Source organism: Phacochoerus africanus, chromosome 9, assembly GCF_016906955.1.
Source record: "Phacochoerus africanus isolate WHEZ1 chromosome 9, ROS_Pafr_v1, whole genome shotgun sequence".
Taxonomy (NCBI): Eukaryota; Metazoa; Chordata; class Mammalia; order Artiodactyla; family Suidae; genus Phacochoerus; species Phacochoerus africanus.
In genome coordinates this window covers 32529158-32550203 of record NC_062552.1, presented here as the reverse complement: position 1 = coordinate 32550203, position 21046 = coordinate 32529158, and the positions used below count along the sequence as shown (strand labels likewise).

The following is a 21046-nucleotide window of genomic DNA, read 5'->3' as shown; positions in this document are numbered from 1 at the left end:
CTGGGGTTCCACCCTTTTGCTCTACTCCCTAGAATGCATCTACAGGGCCCAGAGACCACAGTATCATCAGACCTTCACATCTAAACTCATAAATCACTACTCCTAACTTACAAAAGGGTAGTCAATTTGGGGTCAAGGAAGTTCCCACTGTGGGTCAGTGCTAACAAGCCTGACTAGTACCCAAGAAGATGTGGGTTCAATCAATGGGTTAAGGATCCAGGGTTGGCACAAGCCGTGGTGTAGGTCGCAGACAGAGCTCAGATCCTGCGTTGCTGTGGCCTAGGCCAACATCTGTAGCTCTATGGATATATTCTACCCCGATCCAGGCGACTTCCATGTGCCACCGGTGCAGCTCTAAAAAGAAAAATGGGGGGGGGGTGTCAGGCAAGCAAATACCAAACCAACCTCTCAGGGTAGTGGACCACTCCAATTAGAAGATTCTAGGAAGCCAACCCCAAGGCCAGTAAAACCCAACAGCATTTCTAACATTCCTTGGGCTCTTTACAGACCAAGACACAAAATAAATTACAGGGATCAAAAAAAAACCAAACCCCTCCAAAGACTCCAAGAAAGGCTGGCATACAGGGAAGCAAAGATTAACCATGCTGCCAAGGGCCAGAGTCAAGGTCCTCAAAGTTTCTATCTCCCTTTCTACTAGAAGAAACTGGCAGCAAGAGTACAAGCTGGTGTCCCGGCCCTGGTCTGCTCCTCTCCAAGTTATTGGAAAAGCTTCATCCTGATTAGCAGTCCTCTAAGTGTCCAAAAGATCCCTGCCTTGTATGTAGTAACCACCCCATCACTGGGTCAGCTCACAAAGCACACCCCTCTCTACAGCCACAGGAGACACTGATAATAGTAGCAGATGGTTTATTGAGTTGATCCTTAGTATAGGCGCTGGGGCTTGCCCATGGTGCTCTTAATGTACAAAGCCCGGACGTTCTGCCAATTTTTCTTGAGCAATGACACCAGGAAGTTGACAGCTAAGTGGATGTTGTACACAAGCTCATCATCTGTCATCTTCACGTGGCCAACAGCCACTGCCAGACACAGCACCTGTGAGGAGGTCAAATCAGGTTGGTGAGTTGACTGAGTCTAGTATGGACAGCGAGCCCACCTACAAGCCAGATGTCCTGCCCCCCGCCCCCCAACTCCAGTGAAAACCAGAGCATCTGAAAAGCTGCAATCCTGTTAAGTGACTCACAAGCCCCAAGTATCCACAGAAGCTCAAACCAGGGCTCCCACTTAGACAAGAGGGTAAACTTCAAGGCCTTGCCAACATCACCACTGCTTATGCAACCAACCAGACCCCCTCACCTTCTTCATCTGGAACTTGATCGTGGACTTCACTTCATCAACTTTGGCCACCATGTTCTCATTGTGGGTCAGCAAGGAAGGGAATTTGCCAGCCTTATTCAGGCCAGGGCCCAGGATTCGTGGAATCTGCTTGATTAGAGATTCTGAAGCCAAAAAGGCATCATACTTCTTGGCTGGTAAAGACAAGAATCCATGGGATGCTTATTAGGACCTGGCCCCTGAAGACCCACCTCCAACAGGGCTGTGAACCAACCACAGAAGCAGCCTCTATCCAGTACTCTACCTCTTCTATTAAGTGTATCTCTACCTTCAGGACTTTTTACTGGCTCCAATCACATGAAACCCAATAGCAGAAGCCCAGGGTGACGCAATCCAGGGTGCAATGGTAAATGGTCACTCCAGTTAAGACTGCCTGGCTTCAAATGCCGCCTTCCTAACTTTCTAGCTAGAAACAAGGGAGTGTCTCTTAATCTGTAAAACGCTCAAATCACAGAACAAAGATTAACCTATCACCTTGCTTAAGAACCACTCCCTGGCCTCCTTCCCTTAAAAATAAAAATTAAAAAAAAGGGGGGGGGGGAGTTCCCGTCGTGGTGCAGTGGTTAATGAAGCCGACTAGGAACCATGAGGTTTCGGGTTCGGTGCCTGCCCTTGCTCAGTGGGTCAAGGATCCGGCATTGCTGTGAGCTGTGGTGTAGGTTGCAGACGCGGCTCGGATCCCGCATTGCTGTGGCTGTGGCGTAGGCCAGCGGCTACAGCTGATTAGACCCCTAGCCTGGGAACCTCTATATGCTGTGGGAAGCAGCCCTACTTAAGGAAAAAAGACGAAAAAAAAAAAAAAATTCAGGGCTGTGGCAGGGGGTCAAGAAGCAAAATGCAGCGGCTCAAATTAAATCCCTGGCCCAGAAACTTCCATATACCATCGGTGTGACCATCAAAATGAACAGTAAACTGCCAAAAACAAGGAAAAAAAGTCACATTAGCCAACCACAGCACATCCTGTCACTGTATCTTTATGACTTTTCTCCAGCACTTTGAAATCTAAGTGGCAGAAAGACCACTCATAACAAACCGCTCCCACGAGAACTGCCCCCACCCCAACACTTATACAAAAATCACACGAGGAACCGCTCACCCAGCTTCTTGACCAGTTTCTTATTCTTGTTGAGTTTCTTCAGTGCCTCGATGTCCATGTGCGGGATATCCACAGCCTTGGCCTCATCACAATGCTGCTGGTCTCCCAGAACACACACGGAGAACTTGGGGCGGGGAGTAGACTTAAGCCTGCGTTTAGAGGGACAGAACAGGTCATGCGCAGCCCGGGGTCCCACGTGCAGGTGAAAGGGTCTGGGACCGCCGCAGCACTGAGCCTTACCCAGAGCGTCCACATTCACCAGCAGCTAGTCTGGCTTCTCAAACTAGCCGGCGGGTTCGGCCAAAGCCTCCCCACGCCTCCCCTCTTCTTTTAAGACCCAGGGTGGGGGTCCGTCCAGCCACGCCTGCCCGGAGCAGGAGGTCTGAACTACCCACGCACTTCAGGGCCGCACGTGCCCCGCCCCCTCGGGCTCAAAAGGAGCCTGAAGGGAGGAGCCGGGCACGGGGACACTGAGGGCTGGGTGGGGTCAAAACGGTGCCAACCTGACGGTGCCCGAGAAGCGTTTGTCCTTCTGTGGGTCATAGTTCTTCAGGCTGATCTGAAGCTCCACCGTCTCCAAAAACCTTAGAAAGCGAACAAAGTTAGCCGGGGGCCGCGGCTTCCCGGCCCAGCCCGGCCCGCCCTCCCCGCGGAGGCCCGCGCTTACTTCCGGCGCTTGCGCTGGTTCCCGTGCAGGACCTCCCGCACCGCCTCGTACAGGGTGTCGCGAGAGACTTTGCTGCTGTAAGAGATAAACAAGACGAGCGCTCAGGACCCGCGAGTTAGGACCACTGCCTGCGGAGGTCAGAAGCCTCATGTTTAGAGACGCGAGGAAGGTCCACGACCGACTCCTGGGGACTCCGGCCACCAAAGGGGGTCGATGTGGACCCGAGAACCAGATGCAAACCTCGCTGAAGTGGCACCCGACTTAGGCGACCAAGCTTGGCGCGCGAAGTCGAACGCCAGGCCTGCAAGCCGAAACCTGGCAACAAACGCCCCTCAGCGAAGCAAGGAGCAAGGACCTCCGATTTCGCTCACTGTGTCTCCCTTACCACAGGGTCACCCGGCAGAGCGGATGAGTGCGGATAGCATGCAATACACCACTCACCTCATGATGCCTGGCGCAGCGATAACCGGAAAAGAAAGTGGCTAGTTCGCGCATGCGCTCAAATAGGACCTTGTTCTCGCGAGAGATGCTTTGTTCCGGCGGCTTCCCACCGGAGACCGGAGACCGGAGCCCTCCCTCAATCTCCCGGAGCGCCGCTGTCTGCGGCCGCAGGAGGGCGCCGCTGCTGCGTGTTGCAAGGCTAGGTCTGCGCGAGGACAATCATGAGCGGTGGTCCAGGGCGCACCTGAGAATGCTCCCTTTCACAGCAGCTGCTGCCAGGCCCTTAGGAAAGAGGCTAGGTCCGGGGCTGGAGGTACAGCAGTCACTCTGCCGGGCACCGCACCGTGATGGCCGCTAAGAAGATGCAGCTCCTCCTGCATGTTTATCACACAGACGTGCGCCTGGTTCCACCTGCCCTCCGCATCTGCTTCTCTTCTCAAAAACAGGCTTTACTCCTGACCTCTCTCCTTCATCATCTTGCTCTAACGGGGCTCACGGTTCTGAGGAAGTTGTGAGAAAGAGTTCTGTTCCTGGACCCTCTGAGCCTGCCATGGAAAGAGCGGGGAAGGTTTTGTAATGAAATTTTTTACCTGATAGTTGATTCAATAATATCTATAGGTTAAGGGTTTACTATGAACAGCTAAGTGCTGTGGGAAAATATAGCTTAGTACAGACATGCCCACAGTACTGCACACCCTTTCTGCCTCTTCTCTGTCCAACAGGCCCCCCCATCCTCTCCGCTCACAGTAACCTCAAGAGCCCTTCAGATGCCTCCTCAAATGCCATCTGCCCCGAAGACTTCCCAACTCCAGGCTGAGTGACTCGCACCCTCAAGCCCCCCTCTCCCAGGGCGGGATGCACAGCCCCACCTACTCAACCAACAGCTCTGACAGGGCTGGGATGGGTGGTACCACACATGATCCAGCCCACAGAAGGTGAATGAACTTCAAACTCGACCGCCTTCCCTTCATAGAGCATTTCACCAGGGAAAAAAGGTGCCCCCTGTCACTGGGCGTGGGGGTCGGGGGGGGGGGGTGTATGTTGATTGTCAACAAATGTCCAGAGATGATAGGAAAGCAGGCACTGCTTCGAATAACACATAATTGAACTTCCTGCTTTTTATTAAATACCACTGATAAATTACTTTTCAAGTCAGAAACAAGAACACAGAGGATCATAACATACACTTGGGCACAAGAGATTTGTGCTGAGCACACAGGTCCCCCAGGGCTCCTGGTGCATCATCCATCCACTCTGGGTCTGCTTTGACCCTACTGAGACCTAAGGCCTATGCCTGCCCCCCCTTTTGGCCATGCCTGCAGCATGCGGAAGTTCCTGAGCCAGGGACTGAACCTGCGCCACAGTTACAGCCTGTGCTACAGCTGCAGCAGCACTGGATCCTTAACCCCATGCGCCACAAGGGAACTTCCCTATTGAGGCCTGTCTTAAAAGTTTCTGTCCCACAGCCTGAGGTAGAAGTGATGGGGAGGGAGCCCAGGGTCGGCAGCCCTTGGTAATACAGCTCAGCCAGCCCCAGCCCCGTCCTGTTGGCTGGGAGACCCAGGCAGCCGCTCTGCAGCCGGGAGCAGGGAGGCAGCTGATCCCTGGGCTGGCCAGGCAAGGGGTCAGGATGAGGTGCTGAGGGCAGAAGTGTCCTTCAGGAGCCCCAGGAGGGTGGTCTCTGGTGGACCGTCAGGGGGCCAGATGCCTCAGGGCGGCCAGCAGGGACTTCCTCAGGAAAGTGGTGTTGAGCTCTAGGGCTGCGGCCAGGCCTAGCCTCTGGGGCTCAGTGATCTGCAGAGAAGGAAGAATCGCATCAGGACTCCAGCAGCCGATCCCTTCCCTCCCCTCTGCCCCTGGGCTCTTTTTCTAGGAGAGGAATCCAGGACGCGGGGCAACAGAAGGAGAAGACCCCTGAGCAATCTAACCTCCTTATCCCACCATGGTTAAGCAAGGTCTTTGGATTCAGGGAGACCTGGGCTCAGATTCTAACTGCACAGCGTGCTGTGTCAGCCGTACTAACAACTGACAATTATTAGGTGCCTACCATGTGGCAGCACTTTATATGCACGACTTCATATAATCCTCACACACACCCCATTTTACAGATGAGGAAACTGAGGTTCAGAGACACTCCCCTGCCACATTTCTTCTGGGCCATTCTTTTGCTTCCCTGACCTGTTGCTACAACCTCCTGACCTGTCTCTGCCCTGTATCTTCACTCTCCAATTCCCCCTCCTTCAAAGGCCAGAGGTTCCTTATAGAAAGCAAATCTGATCAAGTCACTCCAGCTGAAGGCCCTGGGATAACTTCTGATGCCTCCCACTGAAGGAGGTCCTTCTTCCAGGATCTACACAGGGTCTCCAGAGGATCCAGAAGCCTGCTGAAATTGTGCATAACATGTGCATACTTTCATTTTTCTGGGAGGATATATATGTATGTATAGCTTTCACCAAATCATCAAATAGACCTGTGACTCCTGAGAAAAGGGGAAAGAGCCAAGCGAATACCTGACTTTCAAGATAAAGTCCAAGCCCCTCACCATAACCTACAGGGCCCTCCAGTAGATGCTACTGCTACTGGCAATGTGACCTAGAGCAAGTTGGGTTTTTTTTTTGGGGGGGGGGTGTCTTTTTAGGGCTGTACTCATGGCACATGGAAGTTCCCAGGCTAGAGGTTAATCAGAGCCACAGCAACACCAGATCCGAGCCAAGTCTGCGAACTACACCACAGCTCACGGCAACGCTGGGTCCTTAACCCACTGAGCGAGGCCAGGGATTGAACCCACATCCTCATAGATACTAGTCAGGTTCATTACCACTGAGCCACAGTGGGAACTCTTGATCTGGGGCAAGTTACTTTAACCTGCATCTCAATTTCCTCATCTATAAAACGGAGCTAATAGTAGTATCTTCTCATAGAGCTAACACGTGGCCTAAACTAGTGAGTTAAAGGGCCCAGAACAACACCTGGAACAGAGCAGGGGCTGTGCCAGTATCAGCTCTCTAACCTCGTCCCCGACACCATCCACTCTAGGGTGTTTAGGCCGCAGCTACAATGAACTACTGCAGATCCCCTCAGATGTTCAGTGCTCACACGCTTTCTTCTGCCTGGAGTGCCCGCTCCTCCATCTCAGCCCGACCACCACTCACCCACTGAGAGTCAGGAAGCCTGTCCCTGCTCCCAACCACAAACAAGGTTCAGTTGGCGCCTCTTGCTCTGTCCTCAAATGCCCTGTGCCTTTCACCTGCCTCCTACAAAATGCTACAATCATCTGTTTATCAGCTCTCTTCCCTCTCACTAGCCCGGTGCTGGGGAGGGTCAGGTCAAGCACAGGAACTAGGTTAGGGTCACTGCGGATTCCCAAATGTCCGACAGCATCTGGCCCACAGCAGTGTTGGCCGGATGAACGAACTCCCGAGCAGTCTCACTCCCCAGTCCTGGGCTTGAACGTGTGGTTTCCCTGGCTAACACTCAGGGTTTTCCCTCTGGCAATCATCTGTACACCCTCGAGGCAGGCTGAGGGCAGCAGGACCCGCCCCTGCAGCCCTATTGGGACTCACGTGGGCCTGGTACTTGGTCAACACCGTCAGCGTGAGCTTGGCATAGGCGATGGACGTGGTGGCTGCTGGCCCCTCTTTACAGAGCTTCTCCATCAACACTCTAAACTTCTCAGAGGGTATCTCCACCTGCACACATCAGGAGATGGGACAGCAACACAAGAAGGGCCCTGGATTCAATTCCCAACTCCACCACTTCCCAACCAGGTGACCCTGGGCAGGGCACGTAACTGAATTGAGCCTCAGTTTCCACATCTATAAAATGGGGTGAGTAATATCTAAGTCTGAAGACTGTGAAAATGAGACAATGCACAAAAGCCTGTCACGCAGGTTTCAGAAAATGGTGCTATTGGGGCACAGGTTCAGATGAGGACCAAGGGGCGGCCAGGGACTCCTAGCCTGGCTTAGAGGTTGAAGATATAAAGGAGTGAGAGGTCCCAAGAGGTACCGCCAGCATCCTAACAGTCACTCTTCATTGTAATAATTTAACAAACACTGATTATGCATCAGGTAACATTCTGAGCACTTTACATCAATCACACCAGTTCAACCTCACCCCAGTTTTATGGGGTAGGTACCATCATCACTCCTTTTACAGATGAGGAAACTGAGGCATAATGAGGTTAAGTCAATTACCTAAGTTATAACAAATGAGGCAGAGTTTTAGTTACTGATATATGGAAAAACTGCCAAAATACACTATTAGATGAAAAAAGTACAGAGTACTGCTCTTGGTGTGCTACCATGTATGTGAAAAATTAGAGAAAAGTAAATTTAAATATGTGTCCTTGTATATATAAAGAATTTCTGGGTGGGTTCCCCTGCAACCAGTAACAGTGATTAGCCCTGGGGAGGGGAATGTGGGTGGCTGGGGGGGAATTTTTTCACTCTATCCTTTTAAGCTTTCAAAATTGTGACCATATGGATCTATTACCTATTCAAAAATAAATGTATACAAACACACATATTAACAAGTCCCTCCCCAAGGCCACACAGCTAGGAGGAGGCAACTGCGCAGTCAGCTCTCTGCTAGCAGCCTTTCAGTCCTCAGGGCCCTTCTGCCGTCCGGCTTGCTCTCTATCACTGAAGGGTCAGGAATCCGGGAGCCCCCATCCACAGCCCTGCAGTGCTTCTTGTCCACTCTCCCCCAAGGCAGCCTGCCCACCTGCCGCTCCAAGAGTGACTGCAGCACCAGGAAAGTCTCCTCCTTCCAGGGCAGCTCCAGGAGCCGTCTGCAAAGCACAGGCCCCAGTGAGAAAGGCTCAGCCTCCCACCCAATACAGGGCACGGCCAGGACCCCCAGCCAACAGAGGAAGAGGTCGGAGCCCCCTGAGGTTGGCAGCCACCCAGTGGCCCCTGCTGCAGTTAGAGTTCGTACTCAGTGCTGGGAAGGCCACAGTCCACGACCACCAAGAGCCAACAGTGATGGTTGTGGCAGTGAACTGGACAAAGATCCCCCCCAAAATAATCAGGAGTTGAGAGTGCATCCTGAGTATGGAAGGTGAGGGTAACCCCGGGAAGATGCCGATGAAGATGGGTGAGATGACACACGCGGCTTCCTGGAAGAGCCCAGCCCACAGTGCAGTCCATGCCAGCTGCACTTCCTGCCCTCAGCTTGTTTGGAAAGGCAGCGTATCACATGGAAACAGTGTGGCTTCTTGGGTGCACAGACTTGGGTTTGATTCCAGGCTTTTTCACTTGCTGGCTGTGTGACCTTTGACCACTTCCTCAACCTCTCTGAGCTTCAGTTTTTCCACCTCTCTCTCTCTCTCTCTCTTTTTTTTTTTTTTGTCTTTTTAGGGCCATACCCCCCGCATATGGAGGTACCCAGGCTAGGGGTCTAATCGGAGCTGCAGCTGCCAGCCTATGCCACAGCCACAGCAACATGGGATCCGAACCCCATCTGCAACTTATACTGCAGCTCACAGCATCACTGGATCCCCAACCCACTAAGCAAGGCCAGAGATGGAACCCGCATCCTCATGAATCTTAGTCAGGTTTTTTTCCGCTGAGCCGTGACAGGAACTCTCCCCAGTGTTTCCATTTCTAAGGCAGCAGCACTTACAGGATTGCATGGAGACTGAGATAATTAATCCTAAAGCACGAGAAAGTGCTTGATAACTGGAGGCTGACAGTATTTTTGAGACCGTCCCCTTCTCATATGGTACTTAGCATTTTATGTTTCAAGTTAGTGCCTTATCTACTCATAGTTTCTACAAGTCTGTATCTTGACACCTCATTTTTTTTTTGTCTTTTTGCTATTTCTTGGGCCGCTCCCACGGCATATGGAGGTTCCCAGGCTAGGGGTCCAATCGGAGCTGTAGCCACCGGCCTACACCAGAGCCACAGCAACGTGGGATCCCAGCCGCATCTGCAACCTACACCACAGCTCACGGCAATGCCGGATCGTTAACCCACTGAGCAAGGGCAGGGACCGAACCCTCAACCTCATGGTTTCTAGTCGGATTCGTTAACCACTGCGCCATGACGGGAACTCCGACACCCCATTTTTAATACCCAAATTAACGCCAATTTAATAACAAGTTTTTTTGGACCTACCCGTGGCACAGGATGAAAGTTCCCAGGCCAGGGATCAAATCTGAGCCACAGCTGCAACCTACACCACAGCTATGGCAACAGAGGATCCTTAACCCACTGTATTGTGCCAGGGATTTTTTTTGTTTGTTTTTTGGCCCTCTTGTCTCTCAGGGCCACACCCGCGGCATATGGAAGTTCCCAGGCTAGGGGTGCCATCAGAACTGTAGCTACCAGCCTTCGCCACAGCCACAGCAACATGGGATCCGAGCTGCACCTGCAGCCTACACCACAGCTCACAACAATGCCAGATTCTTAACTCACTGAGAGAGGCCAGCCAGGGATCCAACCTGCATCCTCTTGGATGCTAGTTGGTTCACTAACTGCTGAGCCACGACGGGAACTCCTGTACCAGGGATTGAACCTGCACCTCCACAGCAACCCAAGCCGATGAAGTCAGATCATTAACCCACTGCATCACAGTGGGAAAACTCTTAATAACAATTTTTGAGCACTTTGGGTGCCACATACTATGCTGAGGCTTTTTATATGCGTTATCATATTTATTTATTTATTTTGGTCTTTGTTTTTTCTAGGGCTGTACCCACAGCATATGGAGGTTCCCAGACTAGGGGTCAAACTGGAGCTACAGCTGCCGGCCTACACCACAGCCACAGCAATGCGGGATCCTTAACCCACTGAGTGAGGCCAGGGATCGAACCCACAACCTCATGGTTCCTAGTCAGATTTGCTAACCCCTGAGCCACGACAGGAACTCCCGCATTATCATATCTAATATCTAGAAAAATCCTACAGAGAACTACAGAGTTCAAACGCAGAGACAGAGGCTCAGAGAGGAGTTCCTGTCGTGGCTTAGTGGTTAACAAACCCAACTAGGATCCATGAGTACATGGGTTCAATCCCTGGCCTTGCTCAGTGGGTTAAGGATCCAGTGTTGCTGTGAGCTGTGGCGTAGGTCGCAGACGCGGCTTGGATCCCAAGTTGCTGTGGCTGTGGTGTAGGCCAGTAGCTGTAGCTCCGATTCGACCTCTGGCCTGGGAACCTCCATGTGCCACAGGTGCAGCCCTAAAAAAGACAAAAAAAAAAAAAAAAAAGAACAGGAATTCCCGTCGTGGCTCAGTGGTTAACCCACTTGACTGGCATCCATGAGGACGAAGGTTTGATCCCTGGACTTGCTCAATGGGTTAAGGATCTGGCGTTGCCGTGAGCTGTGGTGTAGGTCGCAGACTCGGCTCGGATCCCGCGTTGCTCTGGCTATGATGTAGGCCAGCAGCTACAGCTCTGATTGGACCCCTAACCTGGAAACCTCCACATGCTGCGGGTATGGCCCTAAAATGAGTGAAAGACAAAAAGAAAAAAAGACCAGAGGCTCAGAGAGATGAAATAACCTGTTTAAACTCACACGTTTAAATCAAAAGCAAGGTTAAGATTTGCAACCAGGTCTCTGACCGCAGAGCCAGTGCTTTGAGCCACTGTGCCACGTTCCAACTATGCCCAGAACTCAGGAGCATGCACACCAGCCTCTCTTCTGCATTCCAGGGGCACCTGGCATGGACGGCTGGAACCCTGGGCTTGGGAAGGTACACGGGATGGCAGTGTCCAGGGGCCGAGGTGGGGAGGCTCAGGACAGTGAGGGGGGCCTCAGCTGTGCCACTGCCTGTATTTTGGGCACCAGGCCTGGTGCCAGCCAGCTCCAGCTCCAGAATGCCAAGAGCAGGCTTGGCCGGGGGCAGAGGTGTGGGTGGGGGCAGTCCGGGGCCTGTACACTCACCCCAGCATTAGAACCTGCATGTCTGGCTCCAGGGCCTTGTCCTTCATAAGGCAACACAGTAACTCTCTTTGAGCTGGACCTGGGGAGGGGACAGCAGAGGGGAGAAGTCTGGGGGGAATGGCAGGAAATGATGGGGCTAGCAGGGAACAAAAGATGCCTGGCTCATACGGGACATCATCAGGGAAGCAATGTATCGTGTTGAACACCCAACTCCTGCCAGGGCCACCCTGGGGTGAAGGGTGCTGGGAACACAGAGGGCACAGCCACCAGACCTGGAGGCCCGTTCCAGAGTTACCTGTTTTGGGGGCTTGAAGCACAGGGCCAAGGAGGGCTGTGCAGACGGCATAACTATACTTGGCACAGAAGGAGGTCAGGGCAGTTATGAGCAGGCGGGAGGCTGAGGAAGTCAGGGAGAGAATCTGCAGCCAGTGGAGAGGAAAATATTAATTTCTTCTTCCCTCCAGTAAGTGGTGATCAGCCACAGATTTCAGATGTTCACACATTACAGATGAAACAAAAAAAAAGTCCTCTTATCTAGACTCACATGCATCTACCCACTGGAAAGGTCACATCCCTCCCCCAGCTTCCAAATCCCTGATCCCTTTGGCTTCAGAAGGATCTGGGGCCCAGGGGGAGGAGTGCCACATGGGCAATGGTCTAAGGGGTCCATGCCCTGCCCTTGTCCCAGGCTCTGGAGACAGTTGCCTGCAAGGCTGGGAACCCCCTCTCCCAGCCTTCCGAGGCCTCAGACATGCTTGGTCATGGTCCCTGGCCCTCCTAGTGCACTCAGGGCACCTACGCGTCCGAGGAAGAGGCTCCGGGTCAGCACAGTAGCACTGCCGAGGCTGAGATCTGGGGACAGGGCCAGCAGCCAGGTGCAGAGCTGCAGGAGACCTGTGTCTGAGAGCTGCGGGAGCTGCAGCCGGGCGCACAGCAGGTCCACCTGCCAGAAAGGAGGGAGGCACTGGGACACCCCGTCTCTGCTGGGCTTTCTCAAGCCAACTGGGAGGCAGAAGCAGTGGGTCAGGGACACTCTGGGGAAAGGACACTCTGGGGCAGGGACACTCTGGGACAAGGACACTCCAGGGAAAGGACACTCTGGGGCAGGAACACTCTAAGGAAAGGACACTCTGGGGCAGGGACACTCTAAGGAAAGGACACTCCAGGGCAGGGATACTTTGGGGAAAGGTCACTCCAGGGAAAGGACAATCTGGGAAAAGGACACTCCGGGGCAGGTAAGGCTGGAGAGCTGCCCTAGGGGGAGGATCCAGGGGTGAAAGAAACTGCTCAGGGTTACCCCTGTGCCTGAGAGACCCCAAATCCAATCCCCCCAATTCCCACATGAGGCAGGGAAACATTAGCTTCAATGGGAAAAGCGTGGCGAGAGGGGCTGTGTCCTGAGGGCCAGGCAGGGTGGGGCCTCACCTGGCTGGGGCTGCATTCATGGAGAAGCTGCAGCTCAACGGGTGGAACACCTTCCAACCCCTCCAACCCCTGGAAGGCAAACCCCAAGTCAGGTCTTGCTGAGCCCTCAGTGACGAGTCACAGAGGCCACCCCTCCACTTGGCAGGGTGGGTGGCTGAGGGTGCCCAAAGGTGCTACCGGAGGAGAGGAACTTACTGGAGTTAGCAACGTACTTGAGCCAAGAAAAGCCTTTGCAGTGACTGTCGCCAGACCCTCACCCCCCCACCCAAACAGCCTGCACCTCACTGCACCGGGGTTCCCCTGGGCATGGCTGAGGGCCAGGCAGAAGGGGGTAGAAGGGCTGTGGGGAGCAGGGCAGGGCCAGTCACCTTCCCAAGGGTCTTGAGCAGCTGCTGCAGCCTGGGAACCTGGTCCTGTGGAGGAGAGCCCCGTCACTGCCAAGTCCCCACTGTGCAGCGTGGCCCATGCCCAGCCCCGTTCACTCTCTGACAAGGCCCCAGGTCAGTGGCAGTGGGTGAGCAATGATTCAAGAGAGCCAGAACAGGAAGCCTAAACCTTGAAAAGAACTTAAGAACTCAAACCAGTATCTGTATACATGAGTCACTTTGCTGTACACCTGAAACTAATACAACATTGTAAATCAATTATACTCTGACAAAATTTTAAAAAAAGAGTTCCCACTGTGGCTCTTCAGGTTAAGAACCTGACTAGTATCCATGAGGATGTGGGTTTGATCCCTGGCCTCACTCAGCGAGTTAAGGATCTGGCACTGCTGTGAGCTGCAGTGTAGGTCACAGACACGGCTCAGATCTGGTGTTGTGGCTGTGGTGTAGGCCAGCAGCTGCAGCTCCTATTCAACCCCTAGCCTGGGAACCTCCATGTGCCATGGGTGCGGCCCTAAAAAGAAAAACCTCAAACCAGACAAGACCCATGTAAATCCAACTGTACAGACTTACCTTCTCTGCATCATCCTAATGGGGGCAGACCCAGGCCTTGGGCTAGGAGGACAGGCTGGGTGCTGGCGCAATTCACCCCAAAGAATGGGGTGGCAGGGGTAGCTCCAGAGCCTTTCCTCTGCCCTGATGCCCTTTAAACCTCACATATTTTATGTATTTATTTTGGCTGCACCCACGGCATACTGAAGTTCCCAGGCCAGGGATCAAACCTATGCCCCAGCAGCGACCTGAGCTGCTACAGAGACAACGCCAGACCCTTAACCCGCTGAGCCACTCTTAAAAGAACTCCCCAAACATGACATTATCCATCAGTTCACAGGTTCTCACCAGTAACAAACCCCCCCCACCAGGTCTGTGGTGCAAAAGTTCTACCTCTGCTCCAGGGACTCCGGTCAGCCCAGGTGAGCAAGTGTCACCATCGGCTTTCGCCCTGCATAGACCCCCCCACTCCTGAGGAATCACTCGAAACCAGCCTCCGCGCCCTAGTACCTGGACAGCTCTGGGCAACTCCAGACTCCCAGGCAAGCCTTCAGCTCCCTCTGGACTCTGAGCAGCCTCAGGGGGCTCAGCCCCCACCACAGGCTGGTGCTTCATGGGCAGCGCACCTCCTCCATCGGCCAGGGAGTCCAAAGATCCCTGCTCAGATCTCTTTTCCTCATGACCTTCTTCCTCCTCCGAACACCGGAACCTTTTGGGGGCCCTCTCCCCCTCAGGATGGGCAGGCTCCTCCTCCGGCTCCTTTCTGCGTTTTCCAGGCCACTGGGAGTCCTTGGCCTCCTCCTTCTCTTCCTCTTCGGGATCTGAAGCTCGGAGCAACTTCACCTTCCTGCCCCCTTGGCCCAGCTGCCTACACAGACCTCGGAGTTGCTTCTGGCACCTTTTAGACAGTGGGGACGCTCCCTCCAAGGAGGCTCCAACGCCCAGGTCCCTTCGTAGAAATTCCCTGAGGACCTGGAGCCAGGGATCAGGGTCAGGGCTCGGATCCTGCCCTGCAGTCTGCAGCACAGAGAGGAGACTGTGTTTGGGCAGCGAAGGCCAAACTGCCATCAGCAAGGACATGAGGTTCCTCCGGCATAAGGGGGGCAATCGCAGCAGCAGTGGTTTCCTGGGGAGCAGAGGGAGAACAAGCAGCAAAGAGAATCTTGCTGAAAGGAACATGGGGCAGACTGGGTGGAGCTGGAGGCTAGACGGCACTGGACAGGGGGTGGCTGGGTGGCGGGGTGGCTGGAAGGCAGCACCTGCGAGTCAGTGGATGGAGGGGACAGCATGGAAATCCATCAACCAGTGTTCACTGAGCATCTATTACACGACACGAGGCCCTGCTCTTTGACAGCTATTTCAGCTAAAAATTCACACTGGGGAGTTCCTGCTGTGGCACAATGGGATCGATGATGTCCCTGGAGCGCTAGGACGCAGGTTTGATCCCCGGCCTGGTGCAGTAGGTTAAGGATCCAGTGTTGTTGGAGCTGCAGTGTAGGTTGCAACTGTGGCTTGGATCTGATCCCTGGCCCGGGAACTCCATATGCAGTGGAATGGCCAACAAAGGGGAAAAAAAAATTCCTTGGCATTCCCATTGTGGCTCAGTGGGTTAAGGATCTGGCATTGCTATGAGCTGTGATGTAGGCTGAAGACGTGGCTCAGACCCAGCATTGCTGTGGCTGTGGTGTAGGCTGGCAGGTGCAGCTCCAACTTAATCCCTAGACTGGGAGCTTCCATATGCCATGGGTGCAGCCTCCCCCCTCCAAAAGAAAGAGGAAAAAAAAAACCATGTTGGAAATTACACTATAACAGATCCATATTTTTGCATGTCAGAAAGAAAAACAAAAAGTCCTTTCCCAAACTTTATGTAAAAAGAATACTCCGGACTGCTGAGCAGGGATTAGTCTGCAGCCCTGTCTTCTCCTGGGCAATCCCCTGGAACTCACAAGGTCACATCTGTTCAGTTCTGATGTTCCTTTCACTAAACTGAGTTCCTGAGTGGCAGAGACAGTGTATTTCCTCTTCTGTGCCCCAGTTCCAGCACCCAGAGTAGCACCAGCCCAAAGCAGGCATCTGGTGCACATTTATTAAATGAATTAAAGCTCTGAGAATAAATGTTCAGAGATTAGCAAGACTGCTGTGGACAGAGCAATGCAGCCATCTGTAATGTTGCAAAGGCACAAATCCAGATGCTATGTGACCTGAGGCTTGTTGGAATGGCAAACAGGTCATGCGTGCATCTAGGCCACCACCCATCACCTCTCTATACATTTTACAGGGCTGTTTGTCATCACACACAGAGGCACTTGGGATATGCGAGAAAGGAAAGAAATCTTTTTTTCAGCCTCTTTTCTCAGGGCTCCCATACCTGGGGCCAGGGAGCCATGCTGCCCTGCACTCTGCTATCAGGTCTCAGCTCTGGGGTCTGGGGAAAGGGAGGCAGATGACAGTGCCAAGCCACAGCAGTGACAATGCCAGATCTGCTACCCCACCAAGGAACTCCTGCTCCCCTTTTATAGATGAGGAAACTGAGGCATAAAGAGGTTAGGTCAACCTATAAACAAATGAGGCAGAATTTTAGGTACAAAATATACTATTAGATGAAAACAAAGTACAGAGCACTGAGCTTTGTGTTACCATCTATGTAAAAATTCAGCAGGGGAAAGTAAATTTAAACATATGTCCTGGAGTTCCCTTGTGGTGTGGCGAGTTAAGGATCCAGTGTTGTCACTGCAGCGGCTTGGGTTGCTGCTGTGGCGTGGGTTCCATCCCTGGCCCAGGAACTTCCACATGACTCAGGCCAAAAAAAATGTTCTAAGTTCTCCTGACCATTCTCTTGAAAGAAATTCAAAATGATGGAATGTGGGAAGAAAATATTAAAACTTTTATTTCTATTTATCTAAAAAATAATAAATTAAGTATTACAAATATTTAATACATGGATTGGTCCTGCATATTCCAGTGTCCAGCTCAATTCTTAGGGAGGGTATGGGAAAGCGGCCTGATCTTCAGCCCCCTAGAGGCTGAAGGTGGCACCTGACCCCCCCCTTACTTTCTGTGAATCTATGGATGCTATATTGTTTTTTTTTCCTTTTTTGCCCCTCCACCCTTAGCATATGGAGTCCATAACTAGGGGTCAGATCCCTGCTGCAGCTGCTGCAACCTACCCTACAGGCCAGATTCCTTAACTCACTGTGCGGGCCAGAGATTGAACCTGCCTGGCATTGCAGAAAACCATCCCGTTGTGCCACATCGGGAACTCCTGCTTTTTTTTTTTTTGTCTTTTTAGGGCTGCACTTGTGGCATATGGAGGTTCCCAGGCTAGGGGTCAAATTGGAGCTGGAGCCACAGCCAGAGCAAGGCCAGATCCAAGCCTTGTCTGCAACCTGCACTGCAGCTCGAGGCAACACCTGATCTTTAACCCACTGAGGGAGGCCAGAGATCGAATCTATGTCCTCGTGGATGCTAGTCAGATTTGTTTTCCACTGAGCCAGGACGGGAACTCCCATATTGTTTTTTAACAAAACGAATCTTCACCAATTGGACACATGGCTTATACGGATGCCTGAAAAAGAAACTGACTACCAATAGTGGAAGTACAACCTAATAAAAAAATGGCAGAGTGACACTTCTGCTCCTAGTGGGAATTCTTAGCTACTTAAGGGAGGAATATTCAAAGTCACCCAAAACACTAGAAATGATCACGATCATTCTTAAGGTAAGTGATCTTGCCCTACAATGTATATTATGCCTTAAAAATTGATAATATAAAACCACCACGATTAGATGTTTATTCTGTCATTTAACACGTTTTAAATTTCTATTTTGGCTCAGCAGTAGAACCACACTAGTATCCATGAGGACATGGGTTTCAATCCCTGGCCCCTTTCAGTGGACCCAGCGTTGCTGTGAGCTGTGGTCTAAGTCCCATACTCAGCTCGGATCCAGTATTGCTGTGGCTGTGGTTTAGGCTGGCAGCTACAGCTCCAATTCAACCTCCAGCCTGGGAATTTCCATATGCTCCCGTACCCTAAAAAGACAGAAAATAAAGCTCTATTTCGGCACACTTGACAATGTACATATTTTAACACCCGTGTACACGTTATACATAACGAGTATACTTATACTGTGGGTACAGGATCATGGAAGTGTGCGACCAAAATCAACTGGAGTTCATAGACATCATTATTCATCTACACTCAACCGAGGGCATGTGTCTTCCGTCTAGGGATGTAGCACTGCACCCAGCAGGTGCTCAGTAAAGGTCTGACGGATGCCCCTCCTCACAGGGGGCGCGCCGCGGGGAAGTAATTAATCTCCCAGCGCCTCGGTCTTCTCTTCTAGAGAAGAGGGGTGGCGTCAGCCCCTGCCTCACGACGGTAGAGAACGAAGGCGGCGCCCCGCGCTGCGCCAGCTGCCGCCGCGACCAGTAAGGCAGGAGGAAGGTGGGCGGACGACTTACAGCTCCAGGCGACAGTCCGGGCCCTCCACGACGGGCTCCTCCCGGCAGAGCGCCTCGAGCAAGCCGCCCCAGCAGAAGGGGTCCCTGCCGCGGCCGCCCAGCGTCCGCAGCACCCCCAGACCGCGCCGCGCCCCGTCGGGCCCCGCCTGCAGCGCCTGCAATAGGAGGCGGGAGGGGGCCTCCAGCAGCGCCCAGGGCGCCGGCTCCGCGCCCTCTGCCTGAGCAGGCGCCGCCTCGGGGGCCGCCATACCCCGGGCCAGGGAGCCGTGCCGCTCTGCGCCCTGGTTTCGGGCCTCAGCTCCGGGGTCTCGGGAAAGGGAGGCAGACGCAGGGACAGCCCGCGAAATTAGAACCGTCTGAACAGGAAAGGAGAGAAAAGCCCAGCTGGGGCGGGGCACGAGGGCCGGCCAGGAAGGGGCGGGGCCAGGAACGCTCCTGGCCGGGAGGAGGGACTAAGTAGAGGGGCGGGGCGAAGCGCGTGGCGGCTCACGGGGCGGGGGCTAGAATGGGGCGTGGTCACAAATAGACCGGCGGCCGGAGTTAACCCAGGGAAAGTAGGGTGGGCGGGGCTTGATGGAGGGGCGGGTCCTGGGCTGCAACCTTAAACTGCCTCCTCCACTGCTCACTGAAGTTAAGTGCTTGAGGGAGGGAGGGGTGTGAGTGTGCAGAATAGGTATCAGGGATCCTGTTGAACTTGAGGATCCAAGCATTTGAGTTCAGCTGATGTCCACGATGCTTGTAGATCATGAGCTCTGCAGTAGGATTTGATCATAATTTACCACCCCACCATATAGTCACCTCTTCCATAGCTCATCATCTGCCATCATTCGCGTTTCAGTCCTCTCCAAAAATCGTTGATGTATAAATATACCTGAGAACGGAGTCTCAGTGAAACCTAACCATAGGTGTATGGCCAAAGATCTTGCCGTGAACTTCCTCTCCAAGACCAAGAAGAGGCCTTGCTCTGGTTGTTTATAAGAAACCAAGAGTACTTCCACTTCCCGGGGTTTCAGTTTAAGGAAATCTGGAGGAGGCAGGCTCCCAGCGAAGGGAGGGATCATAGTAGAGGACAGGAATAAAGGGAGAGGGGAGAGAAGCCCCACATCACCACATAAACCCTACTTTGGGTGCCAGCTTGTACTTATCCTCCCAGCTTCTGCTGCCACTTACACCTCCACTCTTTCAATAAATCTTTACTGAGCACCTAGGACTGGGGCTACAAGGAACAAAATAAAGACCCTTGCCAGAATTCCCTGGTGGCTCAGGGGGTAAAGATCCAGCATCATCACTGCTGTGGTACAGGTTCAATCCCTGGCCCCAGAACTTCCATATGCTGCAGGAACGCCCCCCCCCAAAAAAAAAGACAGTTGCCCTCATTGCCTCATTGTTGCTGATACTCATGAGAGGAGAGACAGACAACAAAATAAGTAAACAATAGAATGTTTGTGGGACGTGCTTTCAAGAAACATACGGCAGAGAAGGGAGACAGAATGAGGTAGTTTTAAATAGGTTGTCGGAGTTCCCGTCATGGCTCGGTGGTTAACGAATCCCACTAGGAACCATGAGGTTGTGGTTTCCATCCCTGGCCCCACTCAGTGGGTTAAGCTTCCGGTGTTGCCATGAGCTGTGGTATGGGTTGCAGACATGCCTTGGATCCCGCGTTGCTGTGGCTGTGGCTCAGGCCAGCTGCTGCAGCTCCAATTTGGACCCATAGCCAAGGAACCTCCATATGCCATGGGTGCGTCCCTAGAAAAGACAAAAAGAACAAATAAATAAATAAATAAATAGGTTGTCAGGCAAGAGGAACCTGAAGCAGATAAGGGAGCGGGCCAGGGAGAGGTCTATGAGGAGAGCATCTCAGGCAGAGGGAACAGCAAATGCGAAGACTCTAGGGCAGAAGCACGCCTGGAGCAGAATGGACTTGCTGGGCAATCATAGAAGATGAGATCAGAGAGTTAACCAGGTCAGATCCTGTGAGGCCTTGAGGTCACAGAGAGGAATTTGCCTTTCACCCTGAATAGTATAGAATAATAAGCCATAGGCATATTTCGAGCTGGATCTGATATCCATTAGAGCCAAAATTGTTATTTTTTCCAAAATGACTTCAAGGGAGCTATTGGAAAAGACTAAGGAGTCTTTCTTAGATAGTACCTGCTTTGCAAAGGCCAAAATAGCAGGAAAGAAGTTTCTTTCAGGCACCACTATCTCAAGTTACCAGTTCTGAGTTCATAGGAGATGTTTTTGTTTTTGTTTTGTTTTTTTCTAGGGCCGCACCCACAGCATATGGAGGTTCCCAGGCTAGGGGTCTAATCGGAGCTGTAGACACCGGCCTATGCCACAGCAACACGGGATCTGAGCCACGTCTGCAACCTAGACCACAGCTCACGGCAACGCCGGACCCTTAACCCACTGAGCAAGGCCAGGGATCGAACCCGCAACCTCATGGTTCCTAGTCGGATTCATTAACCACTGAGCCACGATGGGAACTCCTGTTTTTGGTTTTCAGATGACCAAATGCTGGTCTTCAAATGATGTTGGGGGTGGGGGGAGGGGTGGGGAGGACAAGCCCTGACAGGTAGTGGGCAAGGCCACTAAGCAGTCTTCAATGTCCTGCCCATCCTCAACTACCAGCTTTACCCTGTGGTGGCTCTGGTTCCTACCCACCAAGGTCTGCATTCTAGCCAACAGGAAAGAGAATAGGGAGCAAAGTTCTAAGAACTTCAAGAACCCTGGGAGAATCCTGGAGACCCTTTCCTAGGATCCCTGACATTAGTACTTTT

General features: G+C 52.7%; 2 protein-coding genes across 2 annotated transcripts; both read right to left on the bottom strand.

Annotated features, from left to right (window-relative positions):
* Positions 1 to 850: 850 nt before the first annotated feature.
* RPL10A (ribosomal protein L10a) lies at positions 851 to 3716 on the bottom strand. Its single transcript, XM_047795038.1, has 6 exons — positions 3558 to 3716; positions 3117 to 3191; positions 2953 to 3033; positions 2450 to 2598; positions 1315 to 1487; positions 851 to 1053 (listed from the first exon to the last, which is right to left on the bottom strand). Exons 1-6 carry the CDS (start codon positions 3560 to 3562, stop codon positions 883 to 885), a joined length of 654 nt encoding a protein of 217 aa, XP_047650994.1. The 5' UTR covers positions 3563 to 3716; the 3' UTR covers positions 851 to 882.
* Positions 3717 to 4660: 944 nt separating this feature from the next.
* FANCE (FA complementation group E) lies at positions 4661 to 18663 on the bottom strand. The gene is made up of 10 exons (XM_047795037.1): positions 18267 to 18663; positions 14315 to 14930; positions 13238 to 13282; positions 12870 to 12938; positions 12244 to 12387; positions 11740 to 11863; positions 11445 to 11523; positions 8283 to 8349; positions 7121 to 7246; positions 4661 to 5351 (listed from the first exon to the last, which is right to left on the bottom strand). The coding sequence occupies exons 1-10, from the start codon at positions 18512 to 18514 to the stop codon at positions 5250 to 5252; spliced, it is 1620 nt and encodes a 539-aa protein (XP_047650993.1). The 5' UTR covers positions 18515 to 18663; the 3' UTR covers positions 4661 to 5249.
* Between the last annotated feature and the right edge of the window lie 2383 nt (positions 18664 to 21046).

Coding starts and splice junctions, on each gene's coding strand:
- RPL10A (XM_047795038.1), bottom strand. Junction 2,599..2,952: donor CGCTTCTCGGGCACCGTCAG/GTTGGCACCGTT, acceptor CTCTAAACGCAG/GCTTAAGTCTACTCCCCGCC. Junction 1,054..1,314: donor TCAAGTTCCAGATGAAGAAG/GTGAGGGGGTCT, acceptor ACCTCCTCACAG/GTGCTGTGTCTGGCAGTGGC.
- FANCE (XM_047795037.1), bottom strand. CDS start 18,514: ATGGCGGCCCCCGAGGCGGCGCCTGCTCAGGCAGAGGGCGCGGAGCCG. Junction 14,931..18,266: donor CCGGACTGTCGCCTGGAGCT/GTAAGTCGTCCG, acceptor TCTGCTCCCCAG/GAAACCACTGCTGCTGCGAT. Junction 7,247..8,282: donor AGTCACTCTTGGAGCGGCAG/GTGGGCAGGCTG, acceptor TGATGTGTGCAG/GTGGAGATACCCTCTGAGAA.